This window comes from Topomyia yanbarensis, chromosome 2 (genome assembly GCF_030247195.1).
Source record: "Topomyia yanbarensis strain Yona2022 chromosome 2, ASM3024719v1, whole genome shotgun sequence".
Lineage (NCBI taxonomy): Eukaryota > Metazoa > Arthropoda > Insecta > Diptera > Culicidae > Topomyia > Topomyia yanbarensis.
In genome coordinates this window covers 431,726,795-431,754,442 of record NC_080671.1, presented here as the reverse complement: position 1 = coordinate 431,754,442, position 27,648 = coordinate 431,726,795, and the positions used below count along the sequence as shown (strand labels likewise).

At 40.2% G+C, this 27,648-nt stretch overlaps 4 protein-coding genes across 10 annotated transcripts; 1 reads left to right on the top strand and 3 right to left on the bottom strand.

Annotated features, from left to right (window-relative positions):
* The first annotated feature begins 129 nt into the window (after nucleotides 1–129).
* On the top strand, nucleotides 130–1,772 carry LOC131685454 (zinc finger protein 708-like). Of its 3 annotated transcripts, none has more exons than XM_058969182.1 (3): nucleotides 130–443; nucleotides 514–653; nucleotides 715–1,772. In XM_058969182.1, exons 2-3 carry the CDS (start codon nucleotides 645–647, stop codon nucleotides 1,630–1,632), a joined length of 927 nt encoding a protein of 308 aa, XP_058825165.1. In that variant the 5' UTR covers nucleotides 130–443; nucleotides 514–644; the 3' UTR covers nucleotides 1,633–1,772. The 3 variants fall into 3 exon arrangements, with proteins under 3 accessions (XP_058825165.1, XP_058825164.1, XP_058825163.1); XM_058969181.1 differs by having other exon boundaries at nucleotides 130–484; nucleotides 602–653; XM_058969180.1 differs by lacking the exon at nucleotides 514–653 and having other exon boundaries at nucleotides 130–484.
* A 339-nt stretch (nucleotides 1,773–2,111) lies between these two features.
* LOC131685445 (uncharacterized) lies at nucleotides 2,112–8,031 on the bottom strand. The gene is made up of 2 exons (XM_058969161.1): nucleotides 7,939–8,031; nucleotides 2,112–7,837 (listed from the first exon to the last, which is right to left on the bottom strand). Exon 2 carries the CDS (start codon nucleotides 6,557–6,559, stop codon nucleotides 5,252–5,254), a length of 1,308 nt encoding a protein of 435 aa, XP_058825144.1. The 5' UTR covers nucleotides 6,560–7,837; nucleotides 7,939–8,031; the 3' UTR covers nucleotides 2,112–5,251.
* A 1,229-nt stretch (nucleotides 8,032–9,260) lies between these two features.
* LOC131685441 (zinc finger protein OZF-like) lies at nucleotides 9,261–11,052 on the bottom strand. 2 transcript variants are annotated; one of them, XM_058969152.1, is made up of 2 exons: nucleotides 10,645–11,052; nucleotides 9,261–10,583 (listed from the first exon to the last, which is right to left on the bottom strand). In XM_058969152.1, exons 1-2 carry the CDS (start codon nucleotides 10,674–10,676, stop codon nucleotides 9,320–9,322), a joined length of 1,296 nt encoding a protein of 431 aa, XP_058825135.1. In that variant the 5' UTR covers nucleotides 10,677–11,052; the 3' UTR covers nucleotides 9,261–9,319. The 2 variants fall into 2 exon arrangements, with proteins under 2 accessions (XP_058825135.1, XP_058825134.1); XM_058969151.1 differs by having other exon boundaries at nucleotides 9,262–10,583; nucleotides 10,649–11,052.
* A 13,877-nt stretch (nucleotides 11,053–24,929) lies between these two features.
* LOC131685450 (zinc finger protein 235-like) lies at nucleotides 24,930–26,673 on the bottom strand. 4 transcript variants are annotated; one of them, XM_058969169.1, is made up of 3 exons: nucleotides 26,521–26,673; nucleotides 26,163–26,318; nucleotides 24,930–26,104 (listed from the first exon to the last, which is right to left on the bottom strand). In XM_058969169.1, exons 2-3 carry the CDS (start codon nucleotides 26,307–26,309, stop codon nucleotides 25,139–25,141), a joined length of 1,113 nt encoding a protein of 370 aa, XP_058825152.1. In that variant the 5' UTR covers nucleotides 26,310–26,318; nucleotides 26,521–26,673; the 3' UTR covers nucleotides 24,930–25,138. The 4 variants fall into 4 exon arrangements, with proteins under 4 accessions (XP_058825152.1, XP_058825154.1, XP_058825153.1 ...); XM_058969171.1 differs by having other exon boundaries at nucleotides 26,478–26,670; XM_058969170.1 differs by having other exon boundaries at nucleotides 26,430–26,648.
* Between the last annotated feature and the right edge of the window lie 975 nt (nucleotides 26,674–27,648).

Below are 27,648 nucleotides of genomic sequence, written 5' to 3'. Positions count from 1 at the left end.
CTTTTAGTTTCCAAGCTGAATGTTTGCCTATGTCACTTTCGTCCAATCACGAGCTGGTTCAGAATTGGTTCAAAAATAGGGGACAGAGCTGGCGGATCCTATCCTAGATGATGATGACAATCTATAGATGACACTACCCAAAATTTAAGTTCAAAGCTTGTTACCCAAAAGTGAGGAGATGCACTTTAGTCCATTTTGGGTAGGATTCTACCCAAAATTAGGTAACGGCTGGTAAGCGTGTATATGGTCTCTTCAGTATTACCTGCAAAAATTAGTCCCAGTGGCCAGTAGTTCAGTTGAAATAAATATATGAATTATAATTTGAATCACCACACCTATGACGGAGTTATCCACCCGGCTGTTAATGCCGGGATCCTGCCGGTGCTGTTTGTTAGAAGAAGGCGAAATGTTTTGCATCCTTGATACGATGGATGAGTTCGAAAGTACCATTTGTGACTTAATCAAAGATTGCATCGGAATAACGGTAATCTGTTTATATTAATTTTGTTACAGTATCAGAAGAAATTGGAAGTACTCTGGAGCAAACAGGGAAATAAAATGTTTCTGTATTATCTTCTTTCTTTTATCTGTTACCAAACAGAAGTAAGCAGCAAGTTTTGTTTTGCTCCGGAGGAACTGGGAGCATGAAACGTGTACTGTAACAAACCTATTTTTCTTGATGTACCATTTTCTATGTCTGTTTGCCTTTTATAGATAATGGAAAATGATAGTTTTTCAAGGAGCATCTGTAACGCTTGTTTCAATGATCTATCTACAGCAGTGCGCTTTCGACAGCGCTGCTTGAAAACCGAAGACATTCTGCTAAATACACAAATAGATATTGGAAAGTCAGAAATGAAAGAATTGACCGATGAAAGTCGAAAATCACCACAAAAAATAACTTTGGAAGAGAACGAACACAAAAATAGCGAAACTGGTTCATCATCACAACAAAAAAGTACAACAATCGATATCGGTCACGATAAATTAGCAGATCGACCGGCGGTCAAGCTCCGAAGACCTCGCACCGGTGGACCACACAAATGTGACATATGTGGTAAGGTGTTTACCAGAGCCAGTTATCTTGACAAACATTATCGGATACATACCGGCGAACGACCCTACAAGTGCAGTATTTGTCCTAGAGCGTTTGCTACCAGCGCTAACTTTAGAAATCACGAGCGTCTTCATACCAACAATAGACCACATAAATGTGATCTGTGTGACAAACGATTCATCAGCAACAGCCATCTAAAGGAACATAAACGTGCTCACACCGGTGAACGACCCTATCCGTGCGATATCTGCGGGAAAGAATACTCTTCAAACAGTCATCTTATGTATCATCGAGCTATCCACACCGGTGACCGGATATTTGAGTGCGACTTTTGTGATAAAAAATTTGTTTTGCGGAGTAAACTCAACACGCATATGGTGACGCATACGAATGAGAAACGGTTTCAGTGTGATGTTTGCGGGAAAAAATTCAAACACAAAGATTACTTAAAAAGTCACGTGCGTATCCATGCCGGCCCGCAAAAGTGTGACATATGCGGGGAAGAGTTTCTTAAATTTACCCCGTTTGAGCTGCATCGAAAATTGCACAAAGAGGAAGCACCGCAGAAAACATAGAACCAGAGCTTTGCTTATCGATTATGTAATTTGAATTCAGTTATTTGAAGGGTATATTAAATGTTTATTTTTATGTTTTTACTGCAACCAGTACGCGAATTTCATCATTTTAATAGCCTACTTTGTACAGCTACACATTCAAAATTGAAGGTTAAATCTCTTTCGCAGTTTTCGCTTCACAAGTAAGAGTAGCGGTCATGGTCTCATCTCTTTATGTTCATTTCTAGTTATTTTTCGTCGGCCTATTTCCCTACGGCGGTCACGCTTACCATTCAACCACCCGCACCATCATTAACTCATCTCGAACCATATTAATTTCTTCTATCAACTTGAATCGTCAATCAATTCAAATTCGAAAGATATCGAGTAATTGTGCACTGGAGCTGGCTCAAAGAAGCCATGGTCTGAAAAAGTAGCAACAGTCGAGAGAGCAGTTTGAATAAAATCAAATGACTGAGCGAGTTAAAAGATATCAAGAAAACCAGCCCAAATGCCACATCATGTTCAACGTGAGCAATTTTTGCCTTTTTCGCTTCTACCGAAAATGCTGTGCACCGTAATCAACTGATCGTTTGACTTGGGAATCGATTGTAGCAAATTGAAAACGACCGCTTTTTCATCGAATTTTACTCCAGCGGACTCCAGATCTCGAATATTCCTTTCGAACGTTATTATGTGCTCTTCCAGCGAACGAGCAAGTAGAAGATTCCAGCAACTCCTTTCTTTTCAAATAGCCGCTCTAATGTATTCCATATCTCTTTCATGGACGCATTCCCTTTGATGAAATCGCCGCTAAGCCGCCGCTTTTTTGGATCAGGGCCGGATTTGCCTTTGGTGTCCTGTTGTTTCCGCCATTCACGCAGTATTTCCTTCTCTTTTATTTCTACGGTATCTTCTGCCAAATTGACAAACTACTTTTCTTCCGCTAGACTCTTCAAGGTGTGCTTCCATCCGGTAGCTCCGGTTTGAGAAGTTCGTGCCGTCGAACAGGTATACGCGATGCGTCCTCTCTTCATCCATCGCTGCTTCGTTTCCGGATGACTTCCGTTTAAAATTTCGTTTCAGGCCGACCGATCGCGTGATTTTCACCTTGCTCGTGAAAACATTTTCTTCGCGAGAAAAAGACCGGACGGCGTCGATGATTCGTCCTTTCGGCCAACAATTTCTTGGAAGTGTCTCGTCCACCAACACGACAATGTCTCCCACTTCTATGGGTTTCGCCGGACAAAACCATTTTGTTCTCCTCGTTAACGTTGGCAGGTAGTCAGCTATCCAGCGTTTCCAGAACCTGTTTGCGTAGACCTGCGACATCTTCCATGTGTGCTTCAGGGCGTAGCTACTGTCTTCGAATGTGACCGGTGGCTTAGAACCGTCTGATGACGGTCTAGAATTGATAATTAGTTCGATTTCTGCCAACATGTTTCTTAATAGTTCATCGGTAGGTGTGCGTGTGAGTTGTAGGTGTTTCAAGGCTTTCTTCACTGACTGAACGAGGCGTTTCCATGCGCCACCAAAGTGCGGAGAAGCTGGCGGGTTGAATGACCATTTTGTATCCGTTGTAGTGAAATGTTCCATCAGCTTGTTCTGATCTATCTACTGTAGTGCCTGTTTCAATTCACAGCTTGCACCAACAAAATTCGTTCCGCGATCGCTAAATATCTCCAAGGGGGAACCTCTTCTGGCTATGAAATTCCTAATGGCCAAGATGCATGAATCTGTTATGAGGGTGTGCGCAATTTCGAGGTGTATTGCTCGAACAGTGAGACAAGTAATCAACACACCCCAACGTTTTTCGGTGCGTCTGCCAACAGCCACGTGCATCGGCCCAAAATAATCAATGCCTACATATGAAAACGGCCGACAAAAGGCTTTCAACCGCATTGGTGGTAGAGCGGACATTTCAGGGACGGCTGGTTTTGCCTTGTGGATTTTGCAAAGCTGGCATCTCTTACGAACACGATTATACACCGAACGAAATTTGGAAAATAGAACCGACGCTTGATTTCGTTGAGCGCCGTCTGCTGGTTCATGTGGCAGTATCGTTGGTGAATGCTGGCGATAATAAGATCCGAAACTGGATGGCACTTAGGCAGCAATATCGGGCGTTTCGTACACTCTTCCACAAATTCGCAAGCATCTATGCGACCTTTCATGTGAACTAACCCATCTACCTCAAGAATTGGGCTAAGCTTGTACAATGAACTATTTTTGGGCAACACGTTCTTCCATGGCAATGGATTAGATTTCCTTAAGTGTTGAATCTCTCTGGCAAACTCGGAATCTTGAACGAACTTAAGTATAGTCAGCTCTGCTTCTTTTAGCTCCTCATGGGATAGTGGACCGCTTTCAACAGGTTGTTTGACGATTTTCTTGTGTATATTAGCTGGGAATCGTTTCACAAAAGCCACATGACGTAGCAACCGTTTCCATCTGGAAAATTTCTCCCATTCGAATATCGCACGTTCTTCGAAGTGATGTAGTACTTTTACACGTTTTTCTTCTATTGTCACCAAATTTTGATATATTTTCAGGCCAACCTTCTTTGGGGCCCCACAGGAATTCCAGTCCACGAAACCTACGACTTGTAGGATCCAGTTCCGGTAACTTTTGCCATTTTGTAGCCTCGTCCGCAACGTTCAATTTTGATGGGATCCAGTTCCATTCATGTGGTTCCGTCAACTCCAACATCTCACTGATTCGTACCGCTACAAACTGGCTATATTTCCGGTGATCAGAGTTTAGCCAACAAAGAACATCTAGTGCATCCGTTCAAAAGAATCGTTGCGTAGGTTTTAATTTGTGCGACTCCGTGATGCTGTTCGCCAAGCGGGCGCCGATTACTGCTGCCTGCAGTTCCAGTCTGGGTATTGACACAAATCGCAGTAGAGCTACTTTTGTTTTTGCCCCGACTAGTGCACATTCCACAACGCCACCTTCTTCGAAACGCAGACAGCATACCGCAGCAACTCCATTCTCAGACGCATCAACGAAGACATGGAGCTGAATCGAATTTCGTTCACTGATGCTACTCCTCATCCGGTAACATCTGGGCACCCTAACCATCTCTACGGATGAACTTGCACCCAGGTCAACCATTTCTCCCGTTGTTCACTGTTGATTGGCTCGTCCCAATTCACACCGCTACGCCATATTTCCTGAAGCAATATCTTCAGAAACATAAGAAGTTTGCCAAGAATCCCAAAGGATCATAGATCGTCATTAGCGTGCTTAAGATCTGCCTCTTTGTCGGAATAATATGACCGTTAAGTAGTTCCGCGTTAATCCTTGGGGATACTTTGAAGGTGAATGAATCAGTAACAATACACCACCACAAGCCCAGAACTTTTTCTGTCCCCATCTCGCTCAACAGATTCATACTTTTTACACTTGGTGTCGCTCGCAACTCCCGCAGTACTTGATTTGAGTTTGACAGCCAGTTGCGTATTTCGAAACCAGCCTCAGCATGGACGAACTGGACCTCTTTCGCCAACTCTATCGCCTCTTCTTCCGTTTCCACACTAGTGAGCATATCATCGACGTAATGTTCCTTCACTATCGCTTCAGCTGCTCTTGGAAATCGGTCCTGGAATCGTTGTGCATTATGGTTTTTTACACAGCCTTATTCTGCATTACGACGGATCACATTTTCGAACGAATGTGGTTCGATCGAAGCAGGCTCCCGTTTGATTTTGGTGTCGTTATTGAGAATGCAAATCACATTCGTTCGAAAAAGCGATCCGTCGTAATGCAGAATAAGGCTGACATACTGCGCGCAACTCGGCGAACACGTTGCCCCAAATATCATCACCTTCATAGCAGAAACGTCTGGATCACGGTCAAGCTCACCGTTTCGCCGTAGAAATCTCAGACATTGTTGGTCATTTTCATTCATCATCACTTGTAGGAACATTTCCCGTATATCCCCGGTAATGACAATCCTGAATTCGCGGAAGCGATGAAGCACGGATAACAGAGAAGTGAATAAATCCGACCCAGTAAGTAAAAACGAATTCAACGATACTCCCGCAACCTTCGCAGCCGAATCCCAAACTATTCGTAGTTTTCCTGGTTCATTGGGATTTACTATGGGGAAGATTGGCAGATACCAGACACGCGGGTATTTCTTGGATAGTTGCTTCTCAGTCAGTCTCACGATATATCCACATCGCTCGTAATCTCTAATCTTCTCCTTCAACGATTCAGCCATTTCAGGGTCTCGTTGCATTCTCTTCTCCAAGCAGCTCAGCCGTCTCGCAGCCATAGGTTTGCTATCAGGCAGTCGGACATCATCGTTGCGCCAGAGCAATCCTGTCTCGTACCTTCTGTCTTTAACGTGAGTTAGAGATTTCAATAACTGCTGCGCTCGCTCATCATCCTTTGATGGGAGTGGCTTGATGTTGTGCCCGATCCCAATGCTATCCAAGGCGAAGTATGCTTTCACCGTTTTATGCAGCTCAGCATCGTTTCGCTCGCAACACTGGCACACATGAAAACTATGATGTACCATGTAACTAATTTGGGGTATTACAGAGCAGGGTCCAAACACTATCCATCCCAAGCGTGTTCTGGTGGCAATCGGCTCGTTTTTCTTCCCCTCTCTGCTGTCTAACGTGTGCCCCAAATGGCAACTATCGATTCCAATCAATATTCTTGGTTCGACATTGTAATATGAATCCGCCGGAAGATCATGCAAGCATGGATAGCGAAGCTTCAATTCATCTAAAGCAAGGGTCTGCCTTGGCAATGCCAGCCTTTGGACAGTATGAACTTTGGGAATCTGATGCACCTTAGTGTCGTGTATTCCCGAAATTTCTAAACCAAGCTTAACGGAATTCATTTCCTGCCGTTGATAGTCTGATGTCCAATCGAGACACAAAGGATACGGTTCACCTTGAATATCTAGTTCTTTTAGCAAACTGTGTTCCATAAGTGTGACCGATGAACCATCGTCCAGAAAGGCGAACGTACTGACAGACTTGCCTCGTCCATGTAGGAGCACCGGGACGTATCGAAACAATACCTTTCCTACGTTACTTGAATGCGTGTTGCAGGTTTCGACGGATGTCTCTGAACTACCACGAGGAAGTCATGCTTGTTGTAGCTCTCGTCGTTGATATCTGGAATCATCGTGTAACAATTGGTGATGTATATAAGTACAACCATTCTTTCCGCAAGCTTTCCTAATCGTACACGCTCCGAAATGTTTTGTCAAACATTTACGACACAACTTGTGCTGCTTCAGTGCTGCCCACCGAGCATCGATATCCATTTCCCGAAACATTTTACATGAGCCTAGATTTCCGCATTCTCCGTGACAAAGGACACACTGAGTAAACGCTGGCTTTGGCGTAGTCCTGAAAGGAACCACTGGAACAAGAGATGGACTAGAACTCGTCTCGACATGTACGTGCACTTTCTCCCTTCGACCTCGTTTCTCTGGTTTGCCTGCGTAGCTGCTTATTGACGACGGAACCGTTACTGTGCATGTCGCTTCCACGAGCGTACCAAGCCATTTGCTAAAGTCCGACAGTGTAACAGCATTCAGTGCATGACGAAATCTCGCCCAATCGAGCTTAATAGTTGGTGGCAGTCTCTCTCGATGAGCTCTTGAAGGAGTGCCACGTTGCAAAGATGCTCGTTTAGACCACAAGCCACGATCGTTGCACAAATATACTGGACGGCGACGCCAAAATAGATCAGAGTTCCAAGCTTCTCTGTCTTCGGCGCGGGCATTTCCCGAATCTTGCATACTAATGAGTGTACAATCACTTCCGGCCTGCCGAATAACGTCCTTAACGTGTTTATGACACCTTCGATCCCTGCTGGATATAACAAACGGCTCCGCACTACTTCTAGAGCTTTTCCCTTCAAGCTTTTCTGAAGTCGAAGTAGGTTTTCTTCATCACTATAACCGCACATCCTGGTAGCACTCTCATAAGTAGCAATGAACAGAGGCCATTCTTCCGGATTGCCTGAGAAATAAGGAAGTTCTTTCGCAACTGCGTGCCGTGCGGCAAGTTGATTTCTGCTGAGCTCATGAGCCGTGTTCACTGTTTCTTCTTCGGTCGCAAAATCATTCCTCGGTGGGATAGATTCACCGATTTCCATCGCTTTCACTCACCTTCACCTAGCAAATTCTTGGCTTCGATTGCAATTACTGCCTTTGTTCTAACCGTGTGAGCTCAGCAATATATTTTAACAGCCACTGATGTTATAATAAGATAGTAATAAGATAGACATAGTAAGTAATTTTAAGTATTTTAAGATAACAATATTAATGTAAGTATTTCAGTAGATAATAATTACCGTAGTTGATAGGAAATTACAAATTCTCGCTATTTTAAATATTTTTCGTGTAAGAACTAACTTCGTATAACAATTCGCTAATGTCATTTGTTTCTTTCTCTGCCTGTCCTTGCGTAACCTGTCAATTCTATCGATCCCTTGATCGGTCTCCGGGTGTGGAAAATGTCTTTGGCGCAGAGGCATACCTAAAGAAAGGGTTACACCAGCACGAACCAATGTTGTTGAATAGTAGGTGCGTAGCAACTTGAAAAGTTGCGACATAAGCCTACTGCCTTTTAACTGATTCACGCTTCGGTGTGTCTCTCATCACTAACGACGTTATGCCAAATGCATTTCCACCATTACTGGTTTAATTGATTCAATTTGTTAACGAAACATCTTAACATATATTTACCTCGGTTGATGATGTTTCCGAAAGTTGTCTTACTGTTTTGTCCGGTTTTTAACGAGATTCCGCCGTTCGAGCTGACAACTGCGCCCTATATGCCTCAGTTTGCACCTGAAGAGCATTTGGCTCGTGATTATGCTGTCCGTGTGCACTACATGTTGTCACGCCATTATCCGTTCTCGTTATCGCTATCCATTTGCAACGGTCCTGATCGCATGGGTTACGTCTGAGCTTGCATTCCCAATATTTAGCATCATCGATCTTATATAAATGAAATATTGGTATAGTCATTATATAAAGAGTGAGTGTATACCATTTAGCATTTATGTATTTATGCTGTATGGCATACTTACTCACGAGTCACGAATAAATATTAAACTTACTGTTTTATTTAGCACATATAAAAATCCCTCATAAACTAACTTTGTGCCTCTCGATGTTCGGATCAACGTAAAATCTGTTCTTTGTTCGCCAGCCTCAATTCTGGCAAACATGACACGAACGAATGTTGTTCCAAAGACGACTGAGCCGGTGGTGGTGTGATCAACGCTCTTTTGTTCTGAGGCGATGGCAACCGGGAAACCACAGAAGACTCCGATGACGATGTTTTGCTCGATAGCCTTTTTCTGGCAGTCTGCTGCTTTGGACGCGTAGTAGTCGGTGACGGGAATGATGCGTAAACCATCAATGATGAAGACGAATATGTTTTTTGGTCGCGAACCTGCTTTTGAGATTTATCTGGCGGAGGTATAAACGATGGGTATGATGATGTCGCTAATCGTTCTCTTCTACGGTCAAATTAAAAATGAACAAAACAAAAAAATGGGTTTCATCCCCGCGAAATCTGTGACAAGGCCTTTTCGAAACAGTAGACAAATTGCATTAGGATAATAACCATCCTGGTTAAACCTTAAATAAACAACAATAAACAAATTGGTTTAAAAACTCTAAATGGCCATTATTATTGGTACTACATTATACTATCTACCCTATTCACAATATAGTTTCCGTACTAATTATGGTCTCAAATTCCACTTTCGGAAGTGTAACATCCTGACTATCTAACTGGACATGTGTTCGCTTATGGTGCCGTAGATTGCCGATCCCGGTAAAAGTTTTTCCACACACTTCACACGCGTATGGACGTTCGCCGGTATGCGTTCGGATATGCCCTTCGAGTTCCGAACGCCGAAAAAACTCCTTGTCGCATGTGTCACATTTGTGACTCCGTTTGCCAGTGTGGATTCGCATGTGGCTGTCTAGATTATATTTGCCAAAGAATTCTTTATTGCATATTTCACACCGATGAGTTCGTTCACCGTAGTGAAGAACCATATGCTCTACTAGATGACTGTTTCGAACGAAACATTTCCCGCAAATATCACACTGATGTGGTCTGTAATCGGCATGTTTTCGCCGGTGTATGGCCGCGTCTCCTGCGGATTCAAATTCTATGTCACAGCTTTTACATCTGTACCGTTGGCGTTGGCCGGTGTGAATTTTCGTATGTACTGCGAGAGCATTAGAGTTGAAAAATGCTTTACCACACACGTCACACTTGTACGGTCTCTCACCCGTATGTCTTCGTCTGTGTTCTGTCATATTACCAAGCGTGGTGAACTCTTTGCCACATATATCGCATCGGTGTGGCTTCTCACCTGTGTGGATGCGCCGATGACGGGAAAGATCGTGATTTCTAGCGAAATCTTTTTCACAGAAATCGCACTTGAACGGGCGTTCGCCAGTATGGGTCCTCTCGTGATGAATCAAGTCGTTATGAGCGTAGAATAGTTTACCACAGGACGTGCATGCAAATCGCTTTTCTCGGTTATGGATACGCATATGTCGCACCAAATTTGACTTGGTCAAAAATTGCTTATCACAAATATCGCAACTGGTAGGTTGTTCCCGAGCATGTATCAGCCTATGTTGATCTACTTTCTCTAAACTAATAAATTGTCTACCACAAATATCACATTTTGGTCGTTTTACGTTATTGTGAGAAAATTTGTGGTGTGCCAGTTCAGTACTTCTGTAAAATGCTTTTCCACAAATGTCACATATGTGAGTCCTTTCAGCGGTATGCCTTTGCCTATGCTGCGCAAGATTTCCAGCTAAGACGAATGTTTTGCCACATATATCACACTTGTACGGTCGTTCGCCAGTATGAATTCGTTTGTGCAGTTTAAGGGAGCCTTTAGTTGAAAAGTGTTTGCCACAGCTGTCGCATTTATAGTTAGTTGGTGATCGTATATCGCTAGAAAGGTATACATTTCAATTTATCTTGCATTTATGGCTGTTTATCAGCAGACACTCACTAACCTTCTGATTTCTGTAGTGATTCCGGCATGAGTTCTAAGATGTTGGTCCAACACTATTTGCAGTGCAAACTCAATACCACATTCCTGACAAATGAAGCGCTGATCGATGCTTTGGTTCAAAGTTTTTGATTCCTGTATATTCTTGGTGAGAAGTTCGCTATGTTCTGTTATTGTCCATCGATTTGTACCATCATCTAAACATTTAGTTTGTGCATTATCTTCTAGTTTTGGTTCGATTGTGAAGTTCATGTTGTAGTAGTATTTTTGCATTTTTATTGGGGCGTCACCACAGATTTTTAATCATTTTATTATAGCTTTCCTCTTATCTGATTACACTATTTACTTAATAAAACCAATAAGAATGTGTACATACCGTACACTTCGATATACGTTTACTTCTCTGGTGACAGCTGATAGGTTTATTTTTTTCATTTTTTCAATCACTTCTCCAGCGATGCCAGATGTGATGGGCAGGGCTGCCAACCTTCCAGATTTATCTGGATTCCTCCAGATATTTAAGCGTCATCCAGACATACAGATTTATGTTTGTCTGATCCAGATTTCAAGGAATTTGTCCAGATTTATCCAGACAATTTGAATAATAAGTTACAAGAATACATGGTTGATTTTGAAACCGCTTTTTGAGCTACAACTTTTCAAAGCAAAACTTTTTAAAGAAGCTGGAAACATACCATACCCTAATTTTTTTCACCGAAAGCTCGCTAATTTTGTTGAAGCGTCTTGGATTGCAGGAATATACAAATGTTTCATTAATAAATTGCAACATTTATAGCTCTCCCAAAAAAATTTAGGCCATCCAGACAATTCCAGATTTTTTAAAAAAAATATTACAGATTTTTTTGAAAAACACTTGACATGATGGGTGTTTTTCCTTTTGAGGACAGTTTTTGTTTCAAATGTCTAATTTCTGGCAGAACTCTGGCTCAAAAAATCAAACACTGATGCAGAATCTTCCCAAACACGCTCATTCAAAACTACTCAGAATTTGAGTTTCCACCACTCAATTTCAAAAATCGTGGCAAACTGTCAAAAAATGAGTATCGATTTGAGTAGAATTGACTGAACTCTTGAGTAACCATGAAATTACTAACTATTTGAGTGAAAACAAAACTTACTGCTGCACGAAGTGATACAGCCCGCAAACAAAAAATTGAAAATGCATTTAAATGTTGATTCAACAGCAAAAGAATCGACGAGGAGACATTCGGAAAACTAAAAGCGTAAGTTTTCACAAGTGTGGTTTGTTTTTATAATTAACATACTTTATTATTTTGCAGATCAAGTAGCACGAGATGCTATTCACCGGGAAGTGAAGAAAGGATGCAGGTAAGTGGAATTTTATAAACAGATTAATGCGTTTGTTACTATTATTAAAAATACGGGGGGGGGGGGTAGCGTATTGGTAAATCGATTGCCTTGTACGCAGCGCACCTGGGTTCGAGTCCCGACCCCGCACATAGGGTTAGAAATTTTTCCTAAGAGATTTTTCTAACCCGAAGAGGCGAATGACCTTAAGGTTAAAACCTCTATAATTGAAATAAAAAAAATACAGAGCGTTTAAATTTCATATTTCGTCTTAGCGTAAAAAGTACTCAAAATTGACATTTTGTACCCGAACTCAAAACTGAGTAAGTGAGGAAAACTCAATTTTTGACCATGTGCACTTTTTATGGAATTGAGTGGCTGGTCATTCACTTTTGAGTTATTTTCAATGAGCGTGAACGGTGCGATTTTCAAAATCGTCCAATAAAGGACATTCCCACAATCTAATGTGGTTTTCGCACAGAGAACAGACGTCCATCTTCAGCATTCAACTTGTGTAAAATCTCTAACGGTTTCGAAGGTAGTTTGGATATCTAAACCAGGTGCGCTACTGTCGTCATGTTTTTTTGTGGCTGAGTGCGACAGAATTGACAGCGGTTATTCATCTACCCAGTCAAACTAGTCCGGAACCGATTCGGACTTCCAGCATGAATTCCAGCTCAAATGCGTCAACCGATAGTGTCGGAATCGGTTGTTTTCTTTGAGCTAGATTCTATGCTGAATCCATCCAGGATTTCGAACTGGTTCCGGAATCGATTTGACGGATAGTTGGGATAGGTTGGTGTGGCGGCGCTAGTGTTTTTCGTATATTAATTCAAATGTTTACACACATAAGTTTTAAGTTTCGAGCCACACTGAGAAATCAACATCTTTCCTTTTGTCCTTAAAGGAAATTACACTTAAAACTTAAGTGTGCCACTCGATGACACGATCGACTGTAATCACTTTTAAATTTTAAGTGTCAACGTATTAAACCATAAATGTTTTGACCATGACATCCAAGTTTTTGACAATTGCGGCAACATTAAGTGTCATCGCAATTAAAATTTAAAAGTCAGCGTACCAGATCATACATGTTTTGCCCATAACAGTGAATAATGCACACTTTTTTCGAATAGATTTGACTCATAAGATTTGACTTTCAAACCACACTGAAAACTCAAGTATTTTCCTTTTACTCTTTAATAAAATAACACTTAAAATATAAGTCTGTCACCCGATGGCAAGGGCGTATATTATCGCATTTAAATAGTAAGTGTAAGCACAGATAACAGACGTTTAGGCTCGATTTGAATCGTGTGTAAATACCCGCTGCTGAAATTCCGAATAAATCAGACATCTGAAACATGTTTGGCAAACGTTTGCAGATGGCGCAGTGATCACTACAATGCAGTTTGAGTGCAGCTGTCAAACACGTGTAGCAAACAGTTGCGCAGATGGCAATAGTGAAACACGGATTTTCAATGTATATCAATTTGAAAGTTTACACAGGTTTTTGAAGAAATTTTGTTCTAGCCTAAACGTCTGTTATCTGTGGTGTAAGCTTATTAAATAGTAAATGTTTCGCCCATGTAAACCATGTTTTTGACAATTTCGGTGACATTAAGTGTAAAAACATGCCGAAATATCTAATTCAATGCATGGCAAATTTGGAAGGTTTTGGGTGGTAAGTTAATGCTTGAAAATATTTATTTGCATAATTGATATATTAGCATGTGTGTGTAGATAATGTAATCAATGTTCCTTGTTTTTTTACAGCTATATGATTTATATCGGATGCAAAAAGAGACGCGGTAATGGTGATTTTTTTTAATTCGTATATGTAAGAATAATATTTTATTATCTTATTTTACAGAATGTATATCATTATAATATATTTTTATATTCAAATAAAAAATACTTAATCAAACCAAAGAATCTTCTATACAAATGTTCTCCCATTTAAAAATTATTATTTTTGCACATGGCTTTTATAGGAAATGATTTAATCACAGAGAACAGACATCCATGATCGAACAAAAATATTTAAAAAACGTGTGTAAACATTTGAATTAATATACGAAAAACACTAGCGCCGCCACACCAACCTATCCCAACTATCCGTTAAATCGATTCCGGAACCGGTTCGAAATCCTGGATGGATTCAGCATGGAATCTACCCACTGAGACGTCCAAAAAATTGTTTCAAAATCGTTCAACACGGGTCCAACGATGGACGTTTGTTGAGCGGTTATTTGGACGTTGACCAAATTGGTCCAACGAACGTCCTTTATTGGACTATTTTGAAACCAACCGTTCTTAGAGGGTAGCTCAAAGAAAACAACCGATACCGACTCTATCGGTTGACGCATTTGAGCTGGAATTCATGCTGGAAGTCCGAATCGGTTCCGGACTAGTTTGACTGGGTATAGGAAAAACGGCTGTCAATTCTGTCGCACTCAGCCACAAAAAAACATGACGACAGTAGCGCACCTGGTTTAGATATCCAAACTACCTTCGAAACCGTTAGAGATTTTACACAAGTTGAATGCTGAAGTTGGACGTCTGTTCTCTGTGATTTAATATTCAAGTTGATGCCAACTTAAATTCGATATGAATTTCATGCAATATTCATTTGTCGCACACTTAATTTGAATACGTCATGCATTTGAAACTTAAGTGTGCCGTTTATTGGATCTAACGTGTTTTCAAAGAAGTGCGTTATTAAGTGTCTGACACATGAGTCACAGAGAACAGACATCCATGATCGAACAAAAATATTTAAAAAACGTGTGTAAACATTTGAATTAATATACGAAAAACACTAGCGCCGCTGCACCAACCTATCCCAACTATCCGTCAAATCGATTCCGGAACCGGTTCGAAATCCTGGATGGATTCAGCATGGAATCTTGCTCAAAGAAAACAACCGATTCCGACTCTATCGGTTGACGCATTTGAGCTGGAATTCATGCTGGAAATCCGAATCGGTTCCGGACTAGTTTGACTGGGTAGAGGAATAACCGCTGTCAGTTCTGTCGCACTCAGCCACAAAAAAACATGACGACAGTAGCGCACCTGGTTTAGATATCCAAACTACCTTCGAAACCGTTAGAGATTTTACACAAGTTGAATGCTGAAGATGGACGTCTGTTCTCTGTGCATGAGTTCTAAGTGTCAAGACAGTTGCGGCAAAATTAAGTGTTAAACACTTGAATCTAATGTGCGGATTATTTGCAGTGTACCTAAAAGATCGCACCTCTACAGGGGCGGATCCAGAAAAAAATTTCGGAGGGGGTCCGAAATTTCGCTTTTGAAATGTTCATTGTACAATAAGTAATATATAATAAACTAATTTAATTTTTGGTTGTCTAATATTGTTTGGGATGATTTTGAGTTTAGAACGAACTAAAATAAAAATTATTTTAAAATTTCTCAACAAGTTAAAAAATTTCGGGAGGGGTCCGGACCCCCAGGACCCTCCCCCTGGATCCGCCACTGCACCTCTACCAAGAATTTATAATGCTAGCTGCATTTAAAAATTAAATTAAATATTTATTCATGTCTCTCTTAACAATACACGTAACTATATCGTCATTCAGGTCTTTTATTCAATTTGCACGAAATGTTGATGTGTATGAAAAATAGCTAGAATAGATTCAGCAGCACTGTTTTCCATCCCGATTGTAAATATAATGAACGCTCATGACTGGCAAAATGACCAATCAGAAGCTGGTTCAATATTGAGGTTAGGACTGGATCAAATTGGCTACGCGATTGTCTTTTCTCTTAGTTAGAACCTGACTCAGTTTCAGGTTCAAGCGAAATCGCCATAAGAACGCCCACTGAGTAGAGCACTCTAGTTAGAGGCCATGACGTATCCAAACGAACATGAAATTTGACGTATTTCTATTGTGTATACGTCAAATTCCATGTTCGTTTGGATACGTCATGGCCTCTTGGCCACACTCTAACTAGAGTGCTCTACCACTGAGACGTCCAAAAAATTGTCGACTTGAAAATGACTTTTACTGTGAGCCGTGTTTACAAACATTGCTTCACAGTTTAAAGGCAGTGTTGGTAAACACGGCTCACAGTAAAAGTCATTATTTATGTCGACTTCGTCTGCGTGCACAGCCTCCCAGTTAAGCTCAGCCGGAAATGAACCGGAATGCTGGCTGATTCCAGTCCGTATTCCGGCTCCAGTGACACAACCGATTCTAGTTAGAATCGGTTGTGTCACTGGAGCCGGGGTACGAACAGGAACCAGCCAGAATTCCAGTTTATTTCCGGCTGAACTTTACTGGGCTAATGCAACAACCGATTCCGACTCAATCGGTTTCGGAATCGGTTGTTGCATTTCAGCTGGAATCCATACTGATTCCATTCAGAATTCCGAATGGTGTGACCGGGTTGTAACGTTTTGTGACAGCCCTCTAAGAACGGTTGGTTTTTAAATCGTCCAATGAAGGACGTTCGTTGGACCAATTTGGACAACGTCCAAACAACCGTTCAACAAACGTCCATTGTTGGACCCGTGTTGAACGATTTTGAAACAATTTTTTGGACGTCTCAGTGGGAGAGAACAGACGTCCATCTTCAGCATTCAACTCGTGTAAAAATCGCTAACGGTTTCGGAAGTAGTTGGGATATCCAAACCAGGTGCACTACTGTCGTCATGTTTTTTGTGGCTGCCCTCTAAGAACGGTTGGTTTCAAAATTGTCCAATGAAGGACGTTCGTTGGACCAATTTGGACAATGTCCAAATAACCGTTCAACAAACGTCCATCGTTGGACCTGTGTTGAACGATTTTGAAACAATTTTTTGGACGTCTCAGTGGGTGAGTTCGACTGAATTGACAGTTATACCTCCCGGTCAGCGTGGCAACCAGAAAGTTAGCAAAAGTTGAGCAAAGCGAAGTTGATGCTGGCAGAGCTTCTGCGAGCATTTTGCGCGATTTGTGCGAGAATTCTGGCAACGAATTCGCTCAAATGCAACAACCGTTTCTGACAGAAGCGGTTAAACCAACCGATGCTGCTCACTTTTATCCAGAATCGAGCCAGAAATGTACGGCCAAGATCTCTGCACGCTTCCTGCCACATCTTTGTCAGATGTTTTGCTCAATTCGTGCTAAATTTTACCAGGTAGGAATTGCCAGGATCTTTGCACAGTTTATGTCCGAGTTACGCCAGGGTTTAGCTCGGTTCCTGTCAAAATTTGCCAGAAAACGCGAGCGAATCCGAGTTCGCCCTAGCTCAATTTCCCCGACAGGATACGTGCAGAAATCTGACAGGACTGCCAAACCAAGACTTACAGAAATCTAGCAGAGCGGTCTCTAAAATTCTCAAATTCTAAAGTCCTCCTGAATTCAAAAATTCTAAAATTTCCAGATTTTAAGATTCTAAAATTCTGTAATTTTAAAATCCTGAAATCATAAATTTCTAAAAATAAATATAACCAGAGGATAATCAGGTTTCTGAGAAGTATCGGTTCACGTTTTGGCGGGTTCAGATAATGATGTGTTAACGGTCGGGGCATACTGGTGACACAGCGACAACGTACGCGGGTTCTTCATAAGTAAAGGAGTCAATGGGCAGGGCACAATGAGTCGGGTAAAAATCCTGCGAGGGTGGCTGGATGAGAGTCAGAGTTTTCGGCTGCTTCGGATTTGTTCACGTATCGACGGGTTCAGACATTGGCAACCGTCGTGGATAGATTGTCTACGCGATTTTGAGTGAATGATATAGAAAGCATGTATCACAAGAATTTCCTGCCATGGCGTCCTAAGACTTATAGCACAGAGAACAGACATCCATGATCGAACAAAAATATTTAAAAAACGTGTGTAAACATTTGAATTAATATACGAAAAACACTAGCGCCGCCACACCAACCTATCCCAACTATCCGTCAAATCGATTCCGGAACCGGTTCGAAATCCTGGATGGATTCAGCATGGAATCTACCCACTGAGACGTCCAAAAAATTGTTTCAAAATCGTTCAACACGGGTCCAACGATGGACGTTTGTTGAGCGGTTATTTGGACGTTGACCAAATTGGTCCAACGAACGTCCTTTATTTGACTATTTTGAAACCAACCGTTCTTAGAGGGTAGCTCAAAGAAAACAACCGATACCGACTCTATCGGTTGACGCATTTGAGCTGGAATTCATGCTGGAAGTCCGAAACGGTTCCGGACTAGTTTAACTGGGTATAGGAAAAACGGCTGTCAATTCTGTCGCACTCAGCCACAAAAAAACATGACGACAGTAGCGCACCTGGTTTAGATATCCAAACTACCTTCGAAACCGTTAGAGATTTTACACAAGTTGAATGCTGAAGTTGGACGTCTGTTCTCTGTGCTTATAGTGTGTACGAATTTATTTTTTGAAACGAGACAAGATATGGATCTAATTACAAACAAAAGATACCGTACTGAACATTTATTATAAAAATTTCGATTGAATATTAATGGCGTTTTTGCTTGAACCCGAAACTGAGTCACCTTTTAATCCCAACCGCTGTCAGTTTATACATTTTGGCAGCAGTTGGGGCTAGAAACTGACTCAGTTTCTCTTTAAGCAAAAACGACATAATACGAATTTGAGTGCATATCTGACTATCTATGATTATGATTATACTTATTTTACATTTGCAGTTCAAAGAAGATGATTGTATCGTCCCTATGGTGTTTAGTAAAATCTTTCTACATAAATTAAAAATCTCGAATAATTATTTTTTACTTTAGTTTTTGCTTGTGAAATGCGTTCCGTATAGCGGTGTACGAATTTTATTTTAACCCTCCGGAAGTCGCGCAAATGGCCCACTGAACGAGCAGCCGCTGGTGCGCTTGGACGATTTCGCTAGATTTTCAGAGCAGCGTGCACTCAGTGCACTAGCGCAACTTCCGGAAGGTTAAGGCACTGTTACAGTAGAAAGAGTATGATTGTGAGTAAGAAATGTCGAAATCGGATATACGTGGCGTATGAACCCACGTATATCCAATTTCGACATTTCTAACTCCCCCTCCTTTTTTGGCTTTAGTAGACTTTTCCCAAACCATTACCCCCTTCCTCTAAAGTCTATGTAGACTGGTATCCACCCGAAACATGCCTAGACAGTGAAGGGGATTATCTCCTTGACACTATCTGGAAGGAAAAGCTCCCCGTCTATGCGAAGGAAGACAAATGTCCACATTAAGAAGGATCAGATTACTTTCCCCGAAACAAGAGTGAATAAAGCATACGCGAGTTTATTATTTAATAGACTTAACCCGGAAGCGGACGACCGAGATTGCCGAATAGTGTTACTAAATGGTGAGGGCACCAGCCAATATTTGGCCGTACGGCGGAAGAATATATCGGACGAGAGAAATATTACGTTATTAGCAAACCGGTTGAATTTAACGGAAACTCCTACAAACGCAAAAGCCCCTTAAAGGCAGAACCAGTCAGAAACCCACCCAGACACTCCACAACCAAAACCAGCAAAATATATTAAACAAATCAACCAACCTCCAAACAACCAAAACTTCATGGAAGATATTAACTCGTACTGATTCACCGAATATCTAACCAACACCTCATGACACCTAAGTCACTCCAAAAGTTTTGTTTTATAAATTGTAAGCAGCACGGATGCTTAAACAAAACAGATGCAGTTAATAGTCAGCAAGCCATGTAAAACAACACTCACCCCACGGTGACATCTTCCGGAAATGTGCCGATGTCCCCGGATAAGCTTCTAGCAGCTAGTTAAGCAGGAATTTACGTATGCTGGCACATATTTGTTTTCTCTCCTGAGCAGCAGAACACATGAAGTGTACACATTCAACGATGCTCGCGATAATACTATCATTTCATTGAATTTGTATAGGAACGTACTTGCGGTAGATCCTGTACAGATATGAAGTGAAACTCACACTTTTTACACTCAGCAATTAGAAATTGAAAAAAGTTAGGTTAGGTTCGTGTCCTTCATTGATGTTAGTGCAATGTTTCTGGAAAGGATAGGCAGGTATGCGATAGTTGAATCGTTAAATAATTACAAATTTGATAATCTGTTAACTTACCCAACCGCCGTGCTTTGACTTTATAATAAAAACACGAATCAATTTAAAGAAAACGAGTTTTTAACCTCTGCGAAAATTTCAGCATAAAAAAAACGAAAATAAATTGAATAGAAAAAAAGCGTCGCCATGCAACGCGGAAACAGAACAGAGATAGGAGTATAATTCGAAAAGCAAAAACGCAAATCCGAATCACCCTCTCTTTCACTCTAATGGCTTGGAACGGGAACGTCAAATGCAATCCGCCATATTGGAGCAGGATTCGCCTTTTGTTTTCCGCATTGGCACAGTTGATCTCGTGTACTGGCCTTGTCAAATTTGTTTGTCAAACACGTTCATTTGATCAAATTTTGCTTCATCAAATATTTCACGTTATGACAAACAGTGTACTGGTAGCTAAAACAAATTATTTTGCTTATGTGCCTTTTCGATAATCCATTATTTCGCCAACAGCCAGGCTTCACAATCGGCTTATTCAAGGTATGTATAAAGCTTTGTTAGTGTTCATTTGAAGTAAGTATTAACCGGAATTGTTTACGTTTTGTTTATCGGCCCATTTGAAATGTTCTCGTCGAATTGTATGTTTGCTGTTTTTAGAATGTAATTTATTCAAATATTAATGATTGTTACTATTTTTTTGTGCGGTTATCTATTTTTATATAACAGTTTTATGCAATGCTTGTTCTCGTTGATTCGCTAAAGAAACCTCTTTCAACTTCCACTTGGATCGTTTTGTTCAAAAATAAATCATACTATGTTGCGTTTCGGCTTCGCCTCATCAGAAACCAACACTAACACATTGTCGGAATAGATTAGCGCCGGCTTGACGCAAATCCCTAAAACTAAAACACACTATGTGTTTCAATCAAACGACTGATCAAACGTGATGTCCCGTTCGAGCAGAAGTTCTGTTTATGCCGATGAGACACAAGTGAAGCCGAAACTTGTCTTGGCTTAGCAGGCCTATGCGAAAGCACTATGCTATATTTCACCCTAAGGAGAAAAAATTGGTAAAAACCAAAATTTCTCACTAGGGTGAAAATTTGTTGGTAAAAACCAGTCTTTGTACAGGAGGGCACAAATCCTTATTTCATACTATGTTGCGTTTCGGCTTCGCCTCATCAGAAACCGACACTAACACATTGTCGGAATAGATTAGCGCCGGCTGGTTTTTACCAACAAATTTTCACCCTAGTGAGAAATTTTGGTTTTTACCAATTTTTCCTCCTTAGGGTGAAATATAGCATAGTGCTTTCGCATAGGCCTGCTAAGCCAAGACAAGTTTCGGCTTCACTTGTGTCTCATCGGCATAAACAGAACTTCTGCTCGAACGGGACATCACGTTTGATCAGTCGTTTGATTGAAACACATAGTGTGTTTTAGTTTTAAGGGATTTGCGTCAAGCCGGCGCTAATCTATTCCGACAATGTGTTAGTGTCGGTTTCTGATGAGGCGAAGCCGAAACGCAACATAGTATGAAATAAGGATTTGTGCCCTCCTGTACAAAGACTGGTTTTTACCAACAAATTTTCACCCTAGTGAGAAATTTTGGTTTTTACCAATTTTTCCTCCTTAGGGTGAAATATAGCATAGTCAAAAATAAAGTCAAGCAATGTAATTTTAGTGAGAACATATTTCGAATTTGAAGCGAAGACTGTTTTGAGTTCATATAATATTTCTCGACAAATATATGATTACGGCCTAAAAGCCAACTGTCAAAATCCACTTTGAATGGAAATTCCGGACAAACCGTTACTAGCCGAACACAGTTCACAACAGCTTATGAAAGAGAAAACTTTTCTCTTTCGGTTACTATAAACATCTGTGATTGACGCGTAACGGTTTGTCCGGAATTCCCATTCAAAGTGGATTTTGACAGTTGGCTTTTAGGCCGTAATCGTATGTTTGTCGAGATTTTATTTTATTTATCCATCCTATTCCTCATAGCCAGCAGCAAACCCTGTGCACAGGTATACCTGCTGAAGTATTTGTCTATCTGAATAATTGAATAAAATAAATTTCGTAACTCACTATTAGGGGGATTAATCATAAATCCGATAAAACGAAAAGAAGGGGAGTTGTACTCCAAGAAACTTTCTCAAAGACACCACATTGCTAAAGTCAACAGTTTTGACGCAATCCAAAAAACCCCTTTTTTGCTCTTTGGGACCAATGTGCAGTGTGTTACCTTTTCAGCAGAAGGAAATTACATTTGTATTTAAAAATTTGTGTTCAACTTACAATAAATCTTAATTAACTAAACTAAAAATAATTAACTTAACAGCAAACGGTGACGGAATTGTGATGAATTGGTATCGAAGTCGAAGTGCTCGACAAACTCGTTGAAGCGACGAACCATCACTATAATCGGACTATTGGAAGCGTAGTTAATGTTACGCATTTCGATGTGTCCTTTAAGTGATCAACGCGTTGTAGCTGAATATACTTGTGTTCAATTTTTTTTAATCTATATGCGATTCAAAACTATAATAAAACTGTTAATAAAGACAAATAAATTCTACAGTCTTAATTACGCAAAGTCGTCACATTAAATATTGTTTATAAAATGTCAATCTAGTAGCGTTACTGCAACGGGTTAAGTTTAAAAGAAATTGTAAAAGGAAGCAAAAAACGTTTTCGTAAGAGGCAACAAAAACTAGAATCATTTCTCCATTTATGGCATTTTCTATTTTAGCACTTTGCCATATTAAATTAGTAAATCAGTTTCTTTTACTTCATATTTAAGTTATACTCCCGGTCATCGGTTATCCGTGATTGAAGTTGCATTTTTAACTATCTCAGAATTTCAGAATTGATTTGAAATTCTCGGCAGCCAGCTGCCCAGGGTAAAAAACACGCGCTAATTCTTCTCCGAGTTACATAGATCGTATCGCTTATCAAGGTGGATTCAGATTTGTAACTATTTACCCCACCTCACTAGCTCCTTCCCGTAGTAAACGTAGAGATGCAGAGATATACAGAATCTCCATAACCACGTTTGTTATAATAACATTAATTCCCTTACCATATTACTGTAAAGACGTGGCGCATAGAACTTTCGAAACGTGCACATGCAGCTACTCCCAGGCTCCATCCGTTGATTCTCGTTCATTCGCTTGTTCTGGTCAATCGCGAAGGCTACTTCTACGAATTGTACGATCGTTATGCTCATGCTCAGTTGGAAAAGAAAGCAAATACATGTTAGGTTTCATATATATTGAGTATGACTGCTCCAATGGATTTGAATACCATTTACAAATTAAACCGGGATAAATTTGACCTTTAGCAAATCTAAAACGATTGTGATGCGCTGGAACTTGGCTCAAATTTCTGTTGAACACAATTTTCATTATATATTGAAGCATTTGTATGAGGAGAAAATGGCAACTTCAGGCAAAGAAATGACAATTTTATCTTTGCTTCAGGTCAGTTTTCGAAACAATTGTTTGTGACTGTGTTTTAAATTCTACTTGTTTTATTTTTTTTTTATTTTTGGTTGTCGGTTTTTAAATAAGTCACGGTTTTCCCAACCCTACACCATACCAGCCTATCCTAACTCGGTGCATAATTATGTTGGCCGTTTTTAATTTCTATATGACCAGCCTTTAAATTCAGTAACACTCACCTACTTAACGAAATTGCGACAGTTTCGCATTTGGTGGTGTTCAATTACCTTTGAATATGTATCTTTATTTTTTCAACAAATTAAAAGCTTGAAATTGATGTCTGTTTTCTGTGGTTAGTTGTTGAAGAGAATATCATCTAGTGTAATTCGAAACCATTACCTGGTGGAAATAAAAAAAATCCATTAGAACGTATCTTTACCATTTTAATTTTGTTAAAAACCCTTACCAAACAAAAACATTTGCTTTCGGTCCGCCATTTCGTTTTTCTTGTCAGGCTTCGTTTTACAACCCACTACTTACACCCACGAGACGGTTGAGCTCATTAGCTATTCATATAACTTGAATATGCTTTTCTAATTATATTCATATTGTCCGCGCTGGATTCAAATTTATTGGATATCACTGAGGTTTAACATGAACTTTGTGTAACATTCATATGTATTCATATAAATTCTACACAAAGAATTGTGGTCTGATTCATATGACAAATCTAATAAATACAAAAGATATTTTCATTTCAGTGTAGGTTTTTATAGCGGCAAGATTTCAGTAGCGATTTTCGTAAGCCACCAATAGCCGTTCGTGTCATTCCCTGAGGAGTCTCATACAAAGTAGTCGAGCTAACAAACGACCGGTGATCTCTCGTGCGCGAGAGTGGCGCAAAAGATTTCGAGTACGAGGTCTTATTGGGCTCGTAGCACGGACGGTTACAACATTCGTTTGACCAACGTTTGACGACATCCAAATAACCGTTCAACAGATGTCTATCATAGGACCCGTGTTGAACGATTTTGAAATAGTTTTTTGGACGTCTCAGTGGGCACTGAGTTTCATTTAAAAAAGTCAATATGGGCCCTATTATCACAGTCACGTCACTTATGCTGATTTCGTTTTTAAATCAAAGTTGCTCCAGGTTCGCTCAGAGCTGTCACTTTTGTATAGAAACTGTAAACATTAGAGCGAACCTAGGGCAATTCGATTCTAAAACCGAAAACAGCATTTGTGACTAGAAGAAAATTTCCTTCGAGTCACTAGGTGACGTGACTGTGAGAATAGGGCCCTATGTGATCTCCTAGTTTTAAGTAGGTAATTTAAAATGTGAAACAAAACAAAATTGGCACCTTTAAGCTCACGTAAACGTGCCTTATCAAATAAACGAATTGGATTTAAAAAAAACTTGTAGTTTACTGTAAAAATATTGTGGGCTGTTACGTTTCTCTGGCGTTTATACCAGATTCAGTATCTTTAGCAAAAACCATACTATTATATAAGATAGATTTATTTCAGCATTATGAGTAGACTCGAAATACTTAACTAAGATTATGGCTGTGCGGATCATTCGGTATAGGTGTAAAAAATGGGCGCTCTACGAGAGCGAAATAGATAGAGCAAGCAACACCACTAGCTGCAATCCTAATCTAATGTTCTGTATCTACATTATCCAATTTACTTCTCGCTATTTCTATGTAAACTTATGCAAACTCATTCTTTGGAGGTATGTTCCCAACAATACTGTGCATTTTTCGATGGAGCTTAAATGGAAAAGCTTTGAGGAACTCTTCACCACATATATCGCACCTCTGAGGTCCGACATGAACACGCAGGTGGCTTTTTAGACCATCTTCCCTTTTGAAATTTTTTCCGCAAATATCGCACTGAAACGGTTTTTCATCTGTATGCGTCAACATGTGCTTGTTGAGTTTACTACGAACGGCAAAAATTTTGTCACAAAGTGTGCATCCAAATCTACGCCCGCCGGTGTGAACAAATCGATGATTGTACAGATGAATGTTTGATGAGCAATCCTTCCCACATACGTCGCACCGATAGGTTTGTTCACTGGTATGAGAAATTTTATGTCTTGTTAGTAAACTATTGCTTACAAATCGTTTGTCACACAGATCACACTTATGTGGTCTGTTATTAGTATGGAGACGTATGTGCTTCTTGAAATTATCGCTGGCCACGAACGAACGGGGACAAAAAGTGCATTTATAGGGTCGTTCGCCGGTGTGAATCCGAAGATGTTTGCTAAGGTAATTAGCTCTGTTAAAGACTTTGCCACACAGGTCACATTTGTGTGGTCCACCTGGGTGATGTCTTCGAGGCTTCGCTGCTGGTTGCACCGCCAACTTAATGGGCTCGATATCGACATCTTTCATTTGTGATGATAACCCAGGTGCACTACTTTGGTAATCGATTGATGGGTGATCCGTTGAACTACATTCCGAGTGTATCTCTTTCAAAATCTTCTGGTCTTCTTGTTGTGCGCCCTGAATTTCTCCAGCCTCCTTTACCTGTGGTTTTTCAATATCAATTTGTGTGTTTCGTAGTATATCTTCGGTTTTCAGACAGCGCTGCCGAAAACGCACGGCTGTAGATAAATCATTAAAACAAGCGTTACAGATGCTCCTTGAAAAACCGTCATGTTCTGTAATCTATAATATTGAGCTCTTTAAAATTGATACATGAAAAAATATTGCAGCTAATAACTACCGTTATTCCGATGCAACTGGCGATTAAGTCACAAATTGTACTTCCGAACTCCTCCATTGTATCAAGAATACAGAACATTTCGCTTTGCTCCAACAAACAGCACCGGCAGGATTCCGGCATTAATATTCGTGTGACTAACTCCGTCATCCTTGATACCTATAAGAGATTGATACAATTAATAGGTTTGTTCCAGTACCAAGAGAAAATAGGTTTGACCCAGTACTCTATTCGTAATGCTTTTCGTGTTTACATTATTATTTCGATTACCTTGGGGTAAACACGAAAAGCATTATGGATTCATCACCGTTGTGCTACCAAAAGAAAAGAGGAGAAACGAATACAGGAACGACTTTTTTGCCTGTTTGTCTCGGATTACTTCCAATTTATACAAGTATTGGAACAAATCTATTAGAACTCCGAAGTAATTAAGTTACAAGGGCAAATTTGTTTGCTCCGGAACAGCTGAGTGCCAAAAGTGTACTGAAACCAACCCAGTTTTTCAAAGAAAACGTTTCAAATGGATTGAAGAATCAAAGCAAAACTAAAACGTGTTGTGAGACATCTGTCTGTCAGGCCTGCAATTACAAAAAGGATGATGGGTTAATTTTTATAAAGGAAGTGAATTTCTAAACGATATTCTTAAAGGTAAATACAAATTATTTTGATATGGAATATAAAAGTGATGATAAGAAATTACATTTACTTTATTGCGCAATTTGGTAAAGTTTTAGTTCATGAAGTTTTGAAGTATTGCAAAACCTACTCTGAATTATAAAAGGTTATGTTATTTTTGTCATATTGCGACCATGAACGTCCTGCATTACGTCGGAGAATCCATCCGCCCAATAAAGGAAGGATATGCGGTTTTCGCAGCTTTTCTTACTTGCAATAATATCCGCCGAAGTAAAATGAGCATAACATATAATTTCGGCGCTTACCGGAGAAGTGCAAGAGCTGCTTTCATTTATGAAACACTGGAGAGGAAATTTTGAAAAAGGTGGTAAAATTTCCGGATGCACCAAAATAGCTCAGGCACGCGTGAACAACACATTTTTTCTTTTCTGAAAAATAACCAATGTCAGCGGTTATTAAAACAAAAAATATTTAAGTAACGTCAGATCTTTGCTGTTATATCTTTGATAGATTTCTATAACTTACCTAACGTTTTTCTTGCCGTTTTGGATTCCGTGTTGAAGATATTAGAGAAGGTTTCGTAAATACCAAAATAATTCACCGTAGTTTGACGGATGTCAAATTTCCCATCATCATTTTTACATACTTGCCATCTGTGAGTCAATCGCGCTTTGATTCGCCAATACAAAAACCAAACGTAAACAAGGTCACTCATTATTAAGAGTACTTATTCAAAAGGTCCTAAGTGACATTGAGCTCGAACTGAGAAAAACGAGGCTGAAGTTTCATGGACCTAAAACAAATCGACATAGATTTTTCATTAGGGCTTAAATCGCAAATGAAAACAAACTGC